Consider the following 17,488-nt stretch of genomic DNA (forward strand, 5'->3'; position numbering starts at 1 on the left):
TTCTAAGTCCAGTGATCGTTATCACCACTCTCAGGCTACAGTGTTGCCATATCGAAACTTTTCGTCCAGAATTACAAATACTACAGTCAACCATCATATATATAATTACGAGCCACCCTGTATTACTCATTATATGTGTTTAGCTGTCCTCCAGATGTAACCCACAAGGCTATACTGCATCATTATCAGTAAAACCATATTGAGAATGGAGATCGGGGACAGTCCGTTTTAATGATTCCATATTGGCATTGGCATGGTAGAACTCACGAAAAATTATAGTAAACCGCACTGCCAACCACGGGCTTAATTAAGAATCTCTCAATTGTGAGACAAGAAGCTAAAATCTAGCTTACACTGGCTCAACAGTCATATAATAAAAGAGATATCAAGCTGTCACTATTGTGAAAATATAACACCTTCAATTCAGTAATGGCATTACATAATTTGACAACAAATTGTTTTACTTCGCAATTTTTTTTTTTTTTTTTTTTTTTTTTTTTTTGTCTGTGTCTGTATCACAAAATTATTTAATAAGTTTATTTTTTAAATACATTGGAGGAAATGAGAAAACATATTTTTAAGCACCAATTCCCTGTAAGGGAAGATTTAATAACATTCAAAGATAAAAATAGTGAGACTGGACTTTGTAGGTTGTATTACCGTAGTTCTAAGCCTACTTCAGGGTAAGCCAAAGACCTACCGAACCATACATGATCTTCGGCCAGTTGCTCATTTCACTTTCATTAAATCTACACTTCTAGAGGATCTAATATTCAAAAATATCAGAAGTTTTCTCCACACGTATCAACCCCCATACGTGTTCATATTTATATGCACCTGGTTTGTCCGAAGTACAACATTTGCCAGTTGTTATATAATCCATGTTCTAAATGGTTGAACAGCGAAGTTGAAAAAGTGAGATGTACGTCACTGGTGTCTAAAGATGAACTGTGTTATAACATGACAATTAGCCACTAGCACGGTAAACTGAAGACTCAGTTTCAATCGCAGACTCAGTTTCTCTCATTTCAATTTCATTAACTTTTTTAGATTTTAACAATATTTTGACAAAATGAGTAAATAGAAATAATAAAGGGACTGATTTGTTTTTATCAATGAGACAGAACATTCTTAATGTTAATTTACAGTCAACAACTAGCCCACTTTTTTTTTCTTTTTTTAAATCAAAAGATCCCATTTATTTCAATCAAAAACTTTCTTGTAAGCCCTATATCTGGAGAACTACATATAGTGTAGCCAAACCCAAACTATCACTTAACTCAGTATGATGTGCTTATTCCGTAGAAAATACGAAAACTCGATTTAGGGGTCGTTCAAAAATTTTCTAGCCTCTGATTCTAAAACTAATTATTAGCGAAAATTGTAGTTTTTTTTATTCTTTTTTTTTTTTATATCATTTCTAAAATTCTTGGCTAAGAACGCAATCTTTTGATCCATTTTTGGATAATTCCTAAAATTCTTGTTCTTTCTCCCCTTTCTTAAACGTATATTTCAATCTAACTACGCACATAGTAGAGTACTTTCTAATGTACTTTTTAGAGTAATGTAATAGACAAAAATAATCAGAATTAATCCATGAATATACACTACACTTAGAACAAACTGTTTGCTGAAAGGTTAGAAAAGAAACAATAAACAATGATGAAAACCTTACCTTAGAAGTTCCTTAAGCATTCCCTTTTCCTTGTTAAATTTGCACCAACTGAGAACACATCGAAAGAGTTGTTGCTCAGACAAACAGCTGGATTTGTCCACGATAAGATCCACAATTTCATCCTTACCTTGAAAGGAAGAAAATCAAATACATCGAAAATGAAAACAGTGATTCTGATAATTATCACCCGACAGTAAAAATATACAAGAAATGTACCGAAGAATGGATAGCCATTCGGATATGACACAAGCATTAAGTATAATAGTAAAATATTTTAATTTTACTTTACATTTTCTACGTTGTATATAATTAATAACATTACGAATTACGTTTTTCTTTTCAGTTTAAGAACAAAATTTCTACAAGGAATCCATATATTCTTCTGATGAAAACTCACTCATTATTGAAATTTCCTTGTTAAATACACATAAACATATAATTTTTATACACTACATATCAGTAGAAACTTTAACATAAAAATGTTTATTTATTTATTTATTTGTAAAAGGCATACAGGATTACAATCCTACAATAGCCTTATTGACATAATATTTTAATATGATACCATTATTCTAAAATAAAATAGACAAGAAAGTAAAATAAAATAAGCAAGCTACAGACAAAACGAGACTAGATAAAAAAAATACAAAATACAAATACAAATAAAGTAAAGATACAATAAACAAAAATAAAGGTTAGAATAAGCACTTTCCTGCAACTTGTACATATATTAGAAATGCACTACAAATATTAATTTGAATTCATTATTTCAATTTCAATTCACAAATATTAATTTCCATTCAATACTATTCCATATAAAAGGACATACCAATAATGTTTTAGTTAGTGTTTTTATCTTTTGAGTGTACACATTACGAGCAAAATCCATTTCAAAACATTAAGCCAGAGAGCTCCAAATCCATACATAATTGCTTAATTTTTGCATGAAAATGTGATTCAGTATCAAAAAATAAATCACAATATTTCGACACAAAATTATACAGTTTTAAAGTTCTAACAATCGATGAATTTTTGTGTTGAGTAGTTCTTGAAAATGAAACACAAAAGAAGAGATCGTATCTAGGCCTAAGGCCTGGTACATATAAAGAAACCTGAGAGAGTAAGGAAGGACAATCTATTCTATTGTTGAATAGTTTTTTTCAGAAAAATCAAGGACAGTACTGATCGGCGAACTCTGAGTGAAATTAGTCTAAAGTATTCTCTTAGTATAGTATTGGATAAATAATATGGGCAATATCTATTATTAACCTTGTAGTACAGAAACCTTAAAAATTTATTTTGTATCTGTTCTATATCATGTATATGTTCTTTATAATATGGATTCCAAATAATAGCTGCATAATCCAATTTACTCCTAATTAAACTATTATAGAGAATTATAGGAATTTCTGGTTTCTTAAAATACTTAGTATTTCTAATTATAAATCCTAGCAACTTGTTTGCATTACTTACTAAACTTAAACGTGAAACTTAAACGTGATGTCTGTGTTTTGGGCGAAAGAACTGACCACACCAGTCAGCCAGAATCATGCTGGACTGATCCCTTTGGACACTCAACTGGTCGACCTGAACGTTTCTTGTCGACGTCGCTCGTCCGCACTGCTAAATAGTTGGATGTATTTGCGCACAACTATTCGGGACAGAAAATTATCACTCCACAGTCCAAATCATTCTTTACGCACTTTCTCTATAACCAATCCTTTATCATACAGAAGTCGCATTGCTACGCCCTGTTCTTCTTCAGAACAGTCACTAACACAACCATCATGTTTAACGTGCACCCAACTTGCAGCAAGTAGCACTTTCACTTTCAGTTACATGCTGTTTCCCCGCCCAGTTGTAGTTTTATATCCCGATACAAACATGAACATCAACTTTTAATGTTTTTCAGTTGGTGTGGATTAGCGACTTATATATTGACTTATTTATTTATTTATTTATTTCGACTTGTTTAACATGTCGAGGTTAAGACTATAAGAAGCCTTATCTACCACCTAAACATGATACATAATTCAAAATTCAGAGAATAATTTACAATGGCAAAAAAGTTAAAAGTAAAAAAAATAAATAAATAAATAAAAAATAAATAAAAATTTAAAAAATGAAAGAAAAGAAAAGAAACAGACGCTCGCTTATACACACACTCTTACTCTTGTAGTAATAACCTATAACTTTCTAAAGGGATTGTTTTTTTTTTCAGATATTTGATAATGACTTCCAATGAAAGCCAATACCAACATACCACTAAATCTAATACAATTTTAAAAAACCTTACGTAACAAGCTCTCAATATTAAAATAATTTATGTTTCAACTTACTTAAACTACGGACCATTTCTTCTTCTTCTTCTTTACCTACGCATTGATGCAAATCAGAATTGAAGCGTTTTGCATTTTCTTCCAGCTTCTTCCAAACGAATTCCTTGATTGGTTTGGCCTCACCTGGACCTTTTTCTAGATGATCAGGTATCTCTACCGGTTTGCCTTCAAGAAAAAATAAATAAATAAATAAATAAAATAATAAAAATAAATTAATCATCTGTTTCCAAAAAACTAAAATAAGATACACCTTACGAACGACTCATTCTATTAATTCGATAAATAATATTAAATGATGAAATTAACTGAACTGAGTGTAAGAAGGAAAAAAGAAAAAATAATAAATGGAGGACAACTTAAGGCAGTAATAATTGAATAGTGAGGATAATTCTTTGCAACATAACTGTATTTCGGTTCAAAATAACTTAAAGAGTTCTATGATATTATAAAACCCCAGAAATTCGGATGGCTCTGTACAGTCAGCGACAAAAGTTGTTTCCGTTTGGGGAAATTTATTTTAGGAATAACAGTGGTACGGCTTGAACGTACAGAAACTTACATTTTTTTTAATTTACTGAAAACTGTACTCAAATTGTCCTTCCATTCTGACGTTATTTACGAAACTAATTTCATTAAACGAAAAGAACTTTTGTCGCTGACTGTACAATAATTTATTTTCAGTTATTTATTTTCATTTTTTGCTTTCATTTATTTATTGAAAGAATAAGTTTAGCTCAATTAGGAACCATCTGTGTTTTGGGGGTTGTTTTTTAAAAAAATATACAGGAGAATTTTACAAATAAATATTTCTTTCTGAAATACTATAAACTGCTTCCTCACCAGTCTTGGCAGCATCCACAGCAACATTGAAAAGATTTGCGATTGCTCTGCATTCTTTCGAACCTATCCCTTTCACATCTGCCCACATGTTATACAAAGTATTTAATTTGCTCTCTTGGCCTTTGTAATTAGCAAAGTGCCTTATTAGATCCTGTTGTGTAATTATTTGTCTGGGTTTGACTTTGGTTCCGACATCGTACGAAGTTGGCTCTTCAATTCTGAAATAAAATGAATGTTTTTTTTAAGATGTGCATCTAATAATATAAACTTACGCTCCACCTGATACCTATCTTTCAAAATATCACAAATGTTTTCAACCATTTACAGAAAAAAAGTAATTTATTATTGAGTTTGTAAATATGATCTCCTATTTCAGATATTTATTCTTTATACAGCCAGCAATTTAGTTCTGTCTATCGCATTAAGTTTCTCAGTAAATAAACAACAGAAAAAGGTTTAATCTAGTGATAAATCTGCACACACTGATTTAGTGATATTCCTTTAATTTATTGTAGCTATGCCCTTTTTTTTAATAAAAAAGAATTTAAGTTATATTTTCAGTTAATTTATTTACATTTTGCCATGTACTAAAATTTGTCGTGTTATATGCATGATACTCAGCTGACAGTATGAAAGTATGTACAAAAGAAAGAGCAAAAAAGATCGGAAATGGGCCTTTGAAATGCACATATACAAGTTTGCCTAGTTTAATTGACAGACTTAGGAATGCTATTATCCATGCCTTGTATAAATTTCTGTACAGAATAAATAAGTTTTATCCAACTATAACAAATTTCTCTTACACCTACGACTACAGTTTCTTTAGTAATATATTATGATCTATTGTAATAAAACCTTTCGTGAAATAAAGAAAATACAAATGATAAATTGCTTGTTTTTTTAAGTACATCACATTCTGTAGTAGGAAAAAAAAATGCTTTTTCAAAAGTCTTACATTTTCTAAAACCATATTAGGAAGAATTTGATATATTACTTAAATCGCAATGAAATAACTGTGGACCTGGATGCAACAGTGGTCTAACCACATCTCTAGTTACACAACATAAATTATTTTTAAAAAAATGCGGAATAAATTTTAACTTCTAGTACAAATTACAGGCAGCATACAAACTGAGAGTTTCGTTGTACTAGCTGTTAAATATAAGTTCTGAAAAGTTATCTCTATCAAAGAATACACAACTTTGATTGTTCTTCTCATTTCTAAATTGAGCTGTTCAGATGACAAACCGATTAACTCCATCAAACGAGATTTCTCAGCAGTGATCATTTTAGTAACTTAGATACAATGAATTTAAATGAGTGTGATCAGAACGTTTACGCATTCTACTGGCAAACTCTTGAACTATGGAATTAATTGATTTCGTCTCTGAAAAGAATATCTTTTCCAAGTGAAAAATGTGTAGAGATAAAAAAAAAAAAAAATGGAGTTAATCAATTTAGCTTCTAAACGCCTTAATTATTGATGGTCAGACCACTATTGCAGCCAGGTTCACAACTGCACGTGACTTAACAGAAGAAAAAAAAATAGTAATGTATTTAACACAACTGCATATAACTGGACGTAAAAACACAATAAGTTCTTCTGTAAGTATTAATGATTCTAATTTTATTGCAAGAAATCAATCCTTCAGTGAAAATGAATTTTAACGGAAATTATACGAACATTTAAGTTAATTTATACTAAAAGCAAAGTAGCAATGTTATCTAAATAAATTATTTGAAATTAAAGGACTGAACCCTCATTTCAATTTCAATTACTATTACGAACATACCGTGGTGGTATCAAATCTTCATCCCAACATATCAAATACTTGTCTCCATCTAAATCACTTCCGGCAATTTCATCACTGTGTGGCCTATGACCTACAGAGAACAAAGAAAAGAAAACTAATAAAAATTTCGTAATTAATACTTTGTTACAATAAACTCCTTCTTTAATAATAATAATAATAATAATAATAATAATAATAATAATAATAATATCGGTAGATCTTCCTTTGTACACAGAGAGTGTCCTACTATTCGTGAATTATTTCAAACAGCTCTGTGATCTTAATCACCACCTGCATAACTTGATATTCAGTTTTTACCTCTGGTGCTTGGGGTCCCGGTTTCGATCGCAGCCCCCGCCAAGTGAACGTTATGGTGGACAAACGCCGTGTGCGTGGGTTTTCTCGGGGTTCTCCCGTTTCCTCCCACTTTCTTCATTCCACCATTTCATTCATTATTCATCATCACCGTCTCCTTTAGCCTAACCGGCATAACCGTGGGACGTAAAACTCAAAGATTTAATTTAATTTAATTTCATTGATATTCAATTAGTCATTATTGTGTTACATTATACCATGGTATAATGTATTATGGTTCGAGATGTTTAGACATCCTGTGTATATATTCATATTTGTTTAGTAGAGATTTTGGAAATATGGAGAAATTTATTGTGGTACTGTAAAGTTAATTCGCAAAATTTTAATTATTTCGTCAAAGGAGTAATATTTAATAAAATATATACTGTATATACATCCCACGCCACATATCACCCTCACAGACAATGCTTTATCACTAAGAAAGTGCTCCATTCCATGGAACAAGTGGTACACTACAGGTACTAAGTCAGGACTTCACGCTTTATGTGGTAACAGTTCAATACATTCAAAGTTACGGAATTGTTCTTGCAGGGTAGGGAGTATTATCTTACTACACGAATAGATGTTTGAGGTTGATTAAATGTGGGTATTTTGTGGCACAGCTTCATACTTTTGTTCCAGTTGCTCACAGTACAGCTCAGCGTTCACAGCACGACCATGAAGACAAAGTTCCTAGTGTACAGAACTTTCAAAATTCCAGCACGACCATGAGGACCAAGTTCCTTGTGCACCGGACTTTCAAAATTCTACCACACACAAAGAATGATTTTGCGTTCAAACATTCCTGTTCCATCACGGATGCTGCGGTCTGATTTAAATCCAGCAATTAATTATTAATGTCTGGAGTCCGAAAAATACTCATTTTTCGTTTGACACTTCGTTTGGTGAAACCTGATCCATGGAATTGTTCAACAGTCCTTCGTACACGTACACTCTTCGTTGTGCCCGTTCAGAAGTGAGATCGTTGGGGGCAGTTAGACATCGTCTGTACACCTTGCCAACGATGGCTAGTATGCTTTCTACAATTGAGTTTGAGGTACCCACCTCAGCAACCAATATACGGATGCCAGTGTTCGAATTTGCCTCTATAGCTTGGCGTACAAACTGCATCTTGAAGATGGGGAATCTTTCTGCACTATATATTTTTTTATATATATACTAAAAAAACAAATCGCTGAGCAAAGGAACGTTTATTTATAAAACAATAAATGTGTGACAGTTTCGCCAACTAACTGAACATATTGGCTTCATTAGACACTGTCTCAGAAATCGCCAACTAACTGAACAAATTGGCTTCATCAGACACTGTCTCAGAAATTGCCAACTAACTGAACAAATTGGCTTCATCAGACACTCTAACAACAAGAGAGACTTGAATCTAAATATAACAGAATCCGAGAAAATGGATCTTAACGCTGATTGGCAGATCAAAACAGATTCAGCCAATCATAACAAAAGTTGACAAAAATGTAATTAAACACCACAGATCCATTTCCCTCCCTGGTCCAGTGGAAAACTAAGTTACAAATTAAATCTTTCCAATAACTTGCCCCATGTTCGTCATTATTAATTAATTTTTCAATTTTAATCGACAAATTAAGGCCACGGAGGGAAATGGATCTGCGGTGTTAAGTTTCATTTTTGTCAACTTTTGTTATGATTGGCTGAATCTGTTTTGATCAACCAATCAGCGTTCAGATCCATTTTCTGGGATTTTGTTATATTTAGATGCAACCTTTTGTTTTTACAGTGTCTGATGAAGCCAATATCAGGGTGTCTACTAAAATTCCAAAATGAAATTTCGTGACCTTTTCTTTACCAAACCATGTACTTTCATATCAATCTCAAGAGCGATTTTGGATGCGAATTAGGCCGAATTTTCATGAATGCGATAGAAGTGCGCTTTGCTTGTGATTTGGTAGCTTCTAAAGCCGACCATCCACATTTTTGGTGGTGAATTTTGACCTTTTATAGAGGAAAATTTTCCAGTCTGTACTTTTATTTGTACAGATAAAAAAAATCGTGACCCGAAAGCTAAATTTCTTGACTTTCATGACTGTTTTCTGATTTCGTGACTTTTTCGTTACTTTTGTGACCGATAGACACCCTGAATATGTTTAGTTAGTTGACAAAACTATCACACATTTATTATTTTATAAATAAACGCTACTTTGGTCAGCGATTTTTTTTTTTAAATATAAGTTATTCAATATAATAGCAAAGCTAGTATGAGTCAGTTGTTTCTTTTTAGCAAATCATAATTACCCTCTTTGAATTTTTCGACTCACGTCTTTGTTGCGTCGTACCTCACTGCGTGTTCTTTCTTTCGCCGCACAGATATTTCACGCTGCTTCTACGGACTGTGTGACTCATTTGAAACTCATACAGCAAGTGCTCATGAATAACTTGTTCTTTACCGCTCCATATTTCTGATCAGAAGATCACCTGCTACGAGACTGAAAATGACCATTAATGGATAATATACCTCTGTATTGAAAGATTCCTCTGTATATTGGCGTACTCGTTACTACGTTTCTGCTAACTACTACTATTTTCAGAGATGCCCAAAATTCATGTTTTGATATGGCAGGAAACTTATGGGACATCTTATGGGTAATAGTTTCCCTCGTGGCTGTTTCCTTAACATTCACGCTTTCAGCGTGGAAGACAAGAATTCGATCCACAGTGGCTTATGTGGTTCGGATTCCATGTTAAGCTGAAGGGTTATGACTCATACAGTCTCGATGCTGTAAATAGTGCTAAACTGCAAACTCAACCAATAATAGTGATATACAGAGAACTAAATACTTAGTAACTTTGATTTAGTATGAAGCACATACGTCTGCGTATGTATATATAAACTTTTTCCGTCTTCACGTGTTACAACTTTTCTCTTTCAATTAAGAAATTTTAAATTTTAACCACGATCCCTGTCTTCAGAATGTGAAAGTTGATGGTTAAAAGAACATTTAAAATGAGAAGCTATACTACAAAGCCAGAACTCGTCTAAAACCCTGGAATATAAACCCTCTTATTTTATTATATTTAAATGGTTTAGCTGTACACAGTATTTTTACAAGAAAATATTAACTACATTTTATTGCATGACTTTTTTTTTTCTTTCCGATGTCACTTGTATCCAAATCAAGTTTGTGCCTACTGAAAACGAATCACGGGTAAAACGTCACTCCCAGGATTTCCTCGAAGTCTCGAAGTATTACTTAGCTACTCTATACATTGACGTTGTTAGCATGCTGTATAGAACCAACAGAATCCTTGTCTGCAATAAATTACTTACCAGAAATTGGATCGAAATATTTAATCACAAATAGAAATACAAGTAAAGCTATAGTCGTGATTTTCCCGGCGATTCATCAGACAGGGGGTCGGAAGAAATTAAAAAAAAAAAAAAAAAAAAAAAACGCGATTTGAACCATATTGGTATCGCAAGTCTGAGATTTCTTTGCTTCAGTTATCCGTAATAAACATTATAGGACACAAGAAGAAACGCGATTCGCGTTGTTAAGTTTAAAAAATTGACTTTAGGCTTACGCTATAACTTATCTGTTCAAAGAAGAGTTCTATATATGCCCCACTGGAGATTACTTCTTATTAAAAAAAAAAAAAAAAAAAAAAAAAAAAAAAAAAAAAAAAAAAACTGAAATGTTATTCTATATCGAATTTCAACAATAACCCACCCTACCGTTAACAGTTTAAATTACCTATGAACCCCTACTATTCTATTGTGATTTTTTTATAGTTCCTAACAATTCAATTCTTCAGCAGATGACCAGGATCCTCTTGGACTCGTGTTTCTAACCGCGAGCGGTCCCAGGACGATTTCCGATGGGGGGGGGGGGGGGGGCACTAGGTCAAAAAAGTGTAAATGCTTTTACAGGTCAGCCATTCTGATTGACATTTTCCTGGGTTTTTCTTATTCACACCAGGCAAATACCAGTATGGTACCTTACATAATGGTCCCAGGTCGCTTACTTCCTTTCCCATTGCTTTCTTCCTCCCCAATTTCCTGGGCAGTGATCGCCGAGAAACGCACGCTTTCCAATGCTAATGAAATATATATATATATATATATATATATATATATATATATATATATATATATATATACATATATATATAGGAAATCACGACGAAAAACTATAGGAGGTTTCGTGAAGCTGTGAAAAAGAAACATTTTAATTATCCAATAGGTAGATATAAAAAATGAACATGCAAATTACACCAATTGTTATATGAACATATATTCCACTCTAAATATAACTAAATGGGTAATTATCTCGTTGCAAAATTTTATACGAGTTTCTTGGTATAGAAAATGCAGAAATGACAATTGAATACTGAAAACGCTACGGAAAAGACGCAAAAATACCGTTGCACCCTTCCCCGAACAATTATCTGAAATGTAAAATAAAATCGAAAATGTCAACATTCTGCAGCTGCCGCTTATAAGGTAAGATTTGACTATGTGTAAACATATTCTACAATTATTTGCCTACAGTTAGTGCAAAAAGTATTGATACATCTAAATAAATTATTTATAGGTCTTTAAAATCACCACTCTATAGAACTTTTTAATGAATATGACGAAACTAGTTTATTTTTTGTTCCATTTTGTAGGTGTATGAATACTTTTTGCGTTAATTGTATATTGTTTGGTGTAATTATCTTTAGAAAATAAGCAGGAAAGAACGAAACATAGAAGAGTCTCCATTCAACCATCCTACTGTGGAGACAAAAGCCCCTCCAACCAACCATACCTTATTTCCTTACAAGTGGAAGTAGCAATGCCACAAAAAATATAGGAGGTTTCGTTAAAATGTAGGAAATATATAGGAGTTTATAGGAAGAGACGCAAATATATAGGAAAAATATGAAATATAGGAGCATTGGAAAGCCTGGAAACATCATCCGTCATACGAGAAGGGGTACCATGGCCATAGATGCCGAAAGCCCAGTAATCTCATTTCTAATCCTAATCCTAAAATACCCACAGATGCCGAGAGCCCAGAAATCTCATTTCTGATCATAATCCTAAAATGCCCATAGATGTCGAAAGCCCAGAAATCTAATTTCTAATCCAAATCCTAAAATGCCCATAGATGCCGAAAGCCCAGAAATCTCATTTCTAATCCTAATCCTAAATTCCCATAGATGCCGAAAGCCCATAAATCTAATTTCTAATCCTAATCCTAAAATGCCCATAGATGCCGAAAACCCATAAATCTAATTTCTAATCCTAAAGTGCCCATAGATGCCGAAAGCCCAGAAATCTAATTTCTAATCCTAATCGTGTTCTCAACTCACACATCTCCCAGGAACTGCAGAAGTCGTAGTTCTGGCACGGGAGGAAATCTTCCGATGGCGCAAGTTGAGTGTAGCAGATGTGTTTGAAAGTGTTGTAGATAAACTTTGTAAAATTTGATTTCTTGACATATAATCTTTATATGATTTTTAATTAATCTATAGATTATTTATGGTTTAATGAATTAGTTTTCGTTTTAAATATTACTTAGTTTGCCTTACCCTGAACAGGATAAACGAGACAATCCACAAGATGATGGCATTCAGGAATGTCAACACATTTCAATATCCGAATATCGCCTGGATAATAGCAAGGATTCTTTCCCACAATGCAGTACCTTTCCTTCAATATATGGGCACGTCCACGAATTGTCGGCTTCAAATGAAAACACAGAAAATATTATTTAAAAAGTACCACTTACTTTAGAGCATTTTATAATTACTACTTTACTAGATCATTAAGGTTTTACTAGACCAATAAAGTTGAATTTTGTCATTATTTATCACTTACTTTAAAAAATAATAATAATGATTAATCTGTGGTAGCCTCGTAAATGCATACAAAGCATTCAGTGGCGGATTCAGGGGGAGGGGGCAATTGCCCCCTCCCTCCAGAAGAGTAAACTTTCTTATTTTATACATATAAATAAAACCCATCCCAGAGTTTGAAGCTGTTAAAAGTAGCTCTAAGTAGCAGTATGACACCCCCTCCCCCCACAGAAGTCGGTCCTGTATCCGCCCCTGAAAGCACTTCATTATAGTGATATTACAGACTAGTTAAGTATTCAATTATAGATACCGAATACTTCTTGTATTTTTAATTAATAAGTAGAAAAACATTCTGAAAAGCTGATATTATGCAATTATGGTGTATTCGACATCTCACTTCTAAAATAATTTATTTTAGACGAGTTACACAGTATTCTACGTATGTAAGAAATTAAGTTAATTAAAAGTATTGTAATAGCTTCCGCTAGAACTGGAAAAGGTAAAAGAAGTGTAAATTTCGTACTTATACATATATTGATAGAATAATGTAATGTAATGTGCGTATAGAGAACATATTTAATTTCTTGAAGTCTTTTGCTTATATATTACCTATGCTGTTTTTTCAGTTCGTCAAAAGCTTTCAACATCCACGACTATATTCTTTACTCAGCTGAGGCACAACAAATTTTAAGGGGACTTCTTATGATAAGTATCTGAATATATCTAGTATTTCTGAACTCATATTTCTTTTCTAAGAAGTACGGCCTCTTGTGTCTTCTTGTTACTCTTTTCCCACTAGGTGTGCTAATGTTACCAGCACACATTTCTCTTGTTGTGACCAATTTTGCTCTTAATTTTTTCTTAATTAGTAATCAATTCTTGTCCAGAATGTAAGGATGAGTGCTTTTAAATATAGTTTGAAGATTTTCTGTTGTATTACACTTTGTACGAGTCCGATTACGATATTATGCCACTCTTTGCTTAAGTTGTCCCAGTCCATATTTTGTGTGGTTTGTTTCAGTGAGGTAAGTGAAAATTTTTTACTGCATAAGTGTAATATATATATCATGATAGGTATAGATCTTGGGAGAGAAAGAAGTGAAGAGTTTAGGAACACTACGGAATGTTATTTTGTACCAAGAAAGAAAGAAAGAAAATCTTTTCGGTTCACACACTGAAGAAACGATACTTCTAGAAATGTAAGTGGTATGATACGGTATCTTTCAAATTTTCATTTTTGTGCATAATGTAATTTAGGTGAAAATAGTCAGTCGTTAGTATATGACATATTCATATACATCATCTTCAGAGATGAAAAAGAAAAAATCAAACTAATTTTTTAATGATATTGTAACACATAGAATGACTTATTTGATAAATTAAATGCACAGAAGGCTTATAACCACACCCGTCCTCTCCGTCCAGATTTTGTGTTTATATACCACACTCTTCCTCAACGGAACGATTGGTTGGTTGGTTGTGTGTTGACATGCTACGCCCTTCTCTAAAAGTTATGGGGCGGCTATCATCAATCTTTCTTCAGAAACCGAAAAAATATGTACTAAAAGCAATTCAATCCTACGATTGTGTATTAAATAACTGATTTGACAATTAAGCGCAAATGACGCTTATAAACCATACCGGTCCTTTCCATCCAGGTTTTGTGTTTATATACCACATTCTTCCTCCCCGGAATGATCCGTTGGTTGTGTTTACATGCCACGCCCGTCTCTAAAAGTTTAGGGACGGTTATCAACCTTCCTTCAGAAACGAAATAAACAGATGCCCTAAAACCAATCTAAGCCTATGATTAGGTATTAAATAACTGATTTGGCAATAAAATGAAAATGATAGTTATAAACCATGTCCTCTCCGTCCAGATTTTGTGTTTATATACCACTCTTACTCAACGGAACGATCCATTGGTTAAGTGTTTACATACCACGCCGGTCTCTAAAAATTTAGGGACAGCTAGCAATCATTCTTTAGAAAAGAAAAACAAAAGATGCCCTAAAAGCAATCCCAGTCTATGATTAGGTACTGAACAACCTATTTGACTGCTTACAAACCATGCTCATCCCCTCCGTCCAGATTTTGTTCATATACTACATCCGTCTTTAACGGAAAAAAATTGAGGATTTTTAGATTTCTGGGCTTTCGGCGTCTAAGGCCATTTAGCCCGTCGCGTTTTGAAGAATGACGTCCCTCAGCGAGCACACTATCCGGTGAAAGGGAAGGAAGAAAGGATTGGGGAAGGAAAGAAGCGGCCTGGGACCTATAAGTTAGGTACCACCCTGGCATTTGCCTGGTGAATGAGGAAAACCCAGGAAAAACCTCATTCTGGGTTGCTGGCCTATCGGCTGTGTTTATATGCCACACCCGTCTCTAAAGAATTAATTGTTGTTGATATTAACTTGAAAGCGTGAATATGTGTTTCCTTATTTAATCAATTATAACTTTTATTCCATAAAAGCAGAAAAAATCACAGCACAGAGCCAGTAAGATTTTTAGATTTTAAATACACTTAAACGATAGATTAAAAAAATAAACCTCTTCAAAGGTATGTTCACAATAGCAGCGATAAGAGTCCCTATCACTGCTAAATTAACATACCGCTAATTTTACAGTAATTATGTGATATCTTTAAATAGATAAAAGATAATCGAAAAGTGAATCAAGACCTCCCTAGACGATGTTATTTTGCATGAGGTACCGTTATCACTAGTCACCTAGTAGCTTTCCGTTTGCAGTTATTTAGAAACGCGAAAATAAATGCCAATTTTCTAAATGACTGGAAATTGAAAGCAGATAAATGAGTCATGATAATGGTATCTCATGCTGAATAATATTGTCTAGAGTCTAAAATTAACGGTATTTTAATTTTGCAGTGATGAGGCCTCTTAATCATTTTGTATATTTTATATTGCCTTTACCTGGAAGAAACATTCGCCATATTTCAGCTTTCCAGAAGGATCGCATACACCAAACACATTTCGAGAGTCTTCAATTGGTATTTTTAACCGTTCTGCATCAGTTTTTGTCGATTTTACACCAAGTATATTCGACTCCTGAATCTTCAGTGGATGGAACATTAAATTTCTGCAGGATAAGATTTAAAAATTAATAACCAACATTTACAAACAGTAATTGTTACTCTACTCTATCAGGTTATTTGAGAAACCAAATATGTACTAAGTTTCTTTGTCATGGAGGAAGAAATGAAAGGTCTACACAAAAGAACTAACTACGCGTCATTTTGCAAATTTTACAGGAGAAAAAAAAAAATTGATGGCGCGCGTCAATTTGTTTTCATTGCATGAATATTATTTCTCTTCTTCAAGCATTTTTACCGGTACTATCAAGAGACCTACTTCTGAAAACCGCTAGATCAATAATTGTATAACTACAAGTCAATTTTACAAGTTTAAATTTCTCAAGTGTACACGATTAAATTAAACGGCGTGACAAACATCTTGGCATTTAAAGGCGGCGCTACAAGTTCCCTTTAAATGCTGCTAGCAAATAAGAAGCCAGCGGTATTGCCACGTTAATTTTGTACATATCCACACTGATTGCTTTTTTTTTTTTTTTTTTTTTTCAGGGCCGAGATTTTTATGATTGTAATTGCCTGAGTAGTTACGTCTATCCTCTGCCACCTGATCGCGCTGTGGTTTGTCTGCTTAGCACACCCCTTAGCACTCAGCAACGTCGCGTCAGAGCTTGCGTTTTATTCGTTTAGCTCAAATGCCTTGATGTTTGTCATAGGCTTTAGAATCCACGATGATAGTATCGCTCGTCTGCGGACCAGGTGAGCCAGTAATTTTGTTTCACAAAATATTAACATGGCTGTAAGCGTATACTTTGCACACAAATGCTTACATCACAAGTTTCTGATATTTGTAATCTCGGAGATAGAAGTTCTTTTGTGTAAGTGAGAGAGAGAGAGAGAGAGAGAGAGAGAGAGAGAAAGAAAAAGATAGATAGATAGAGAAAGCTATATTCGATTTCTTCCTTAATGCCTTGCACACAATGTCCGCCATATGCGAGCAAGCATTGTCATGAAGAATGATGACACCAGATGTCAACATCCCAGGGAAGTGCTCTGCATTCACTGTGATGCCAGGGCTCTTGAACTATTAATAATAATATTCCTCGGTGGTCGAAAAATGCTGTAAGCCTAATCCTGCCGGTGGACGGTTGGGGTTTTATCTCCTTCACCTTTGGAGATGACAAATGCCTTCCTTGCATGATATGGCACTACGTCTCATCTCCTGCCATAATATGCGGAAGAAAGTCGTCATCATCTCCAGTATATTGCCCTACGTGCTACAGAAACACAACCATAAAGATATACTTTTGTTCTGCAGCAAGCTCCATGGCCACTTTTCCGCCGATTCCGTTCTAACCTAATCGTGGTGCTGGCGATCCCTAACACTTTCAACTGTCCGTTTAAGCATTCTGTATTCACTGTAGTAAAAGACTTATCTTTTGTCTACTTTGGACCCACCTTCAAATCAGAGCATATCTTACAATTCTGTTGAGACCATATCTGGGAATTTACAACCAATAGAGAATGCCCTGCACACCCATTTCATGTTGGAAATATGGATTTTTGCATTACGTGTTTATGACTTTCTTTACGTTCATTATGGACC

At 33.7% G+C, this 17,488-nt stretch overlaps 1 protein-coding gene across 4 annotated transcripts in view; it reads right to left on the reverse strand.

Annotated features, from left to right (window-relative positions):
* LOC145694410 (uncharacterized) overlaps nucleotides 1–17,488 on the reverse strand; it is a 124,766-nt gene that overhangs the window by 96,558 nt on the left and 10,720 nt on the right. For all 4 annotated transcript variants that reach the window (XM_081770607.1, XM_081770606.1, XM_081770608.1 and 1 more), the window contains exons 4-9: nucleotides 15,767–15,932; nucleotides 12,567–12,720; nucleotides 6,648–6,738; nucleotides 4,855–5,072; nucleotides 4,015–4,179; nucleotides 1,676–1,802 (exon numbers count right to left, since the gene is read on the reverse strand). In XM_081770607.1, coding sequence (XP_081626733.1) covers nucleotides 1,676–1,802; nucleotides 4,015–4,179; nucleotides 4,855–5,072; nucleotides 6,648–6,738; nucleotides 12,567–12,720; nucleotides 15,767–15,932 — 921 coding nt within the window. The remainder of the gene's footprint in view (nucleotides 1–1,675; nucleotides 1,803–4,014; nucleotides 4,180–4,854; nucleotides 5,073–6,647; nucleotides 6,739–12,566; nucleotides 12,721–15,766; nucleotides 15,933–17,488) is intronic.

The sequence above is a fragment of the Thermobia domestica genome, chromosome 9 (genome assembly GCF_964235325.1).
Source record: "Thermobia domestica chromosome 9, izTheDome1.hap1.1, whole genome shotgun sequence".
Taxonomy (NCBI): Eukaryota; Metazoa; Arthropoda; class Insecta; order Zygentoma; family Lepismatidae; genus Thermobia; species Thermobia domestica.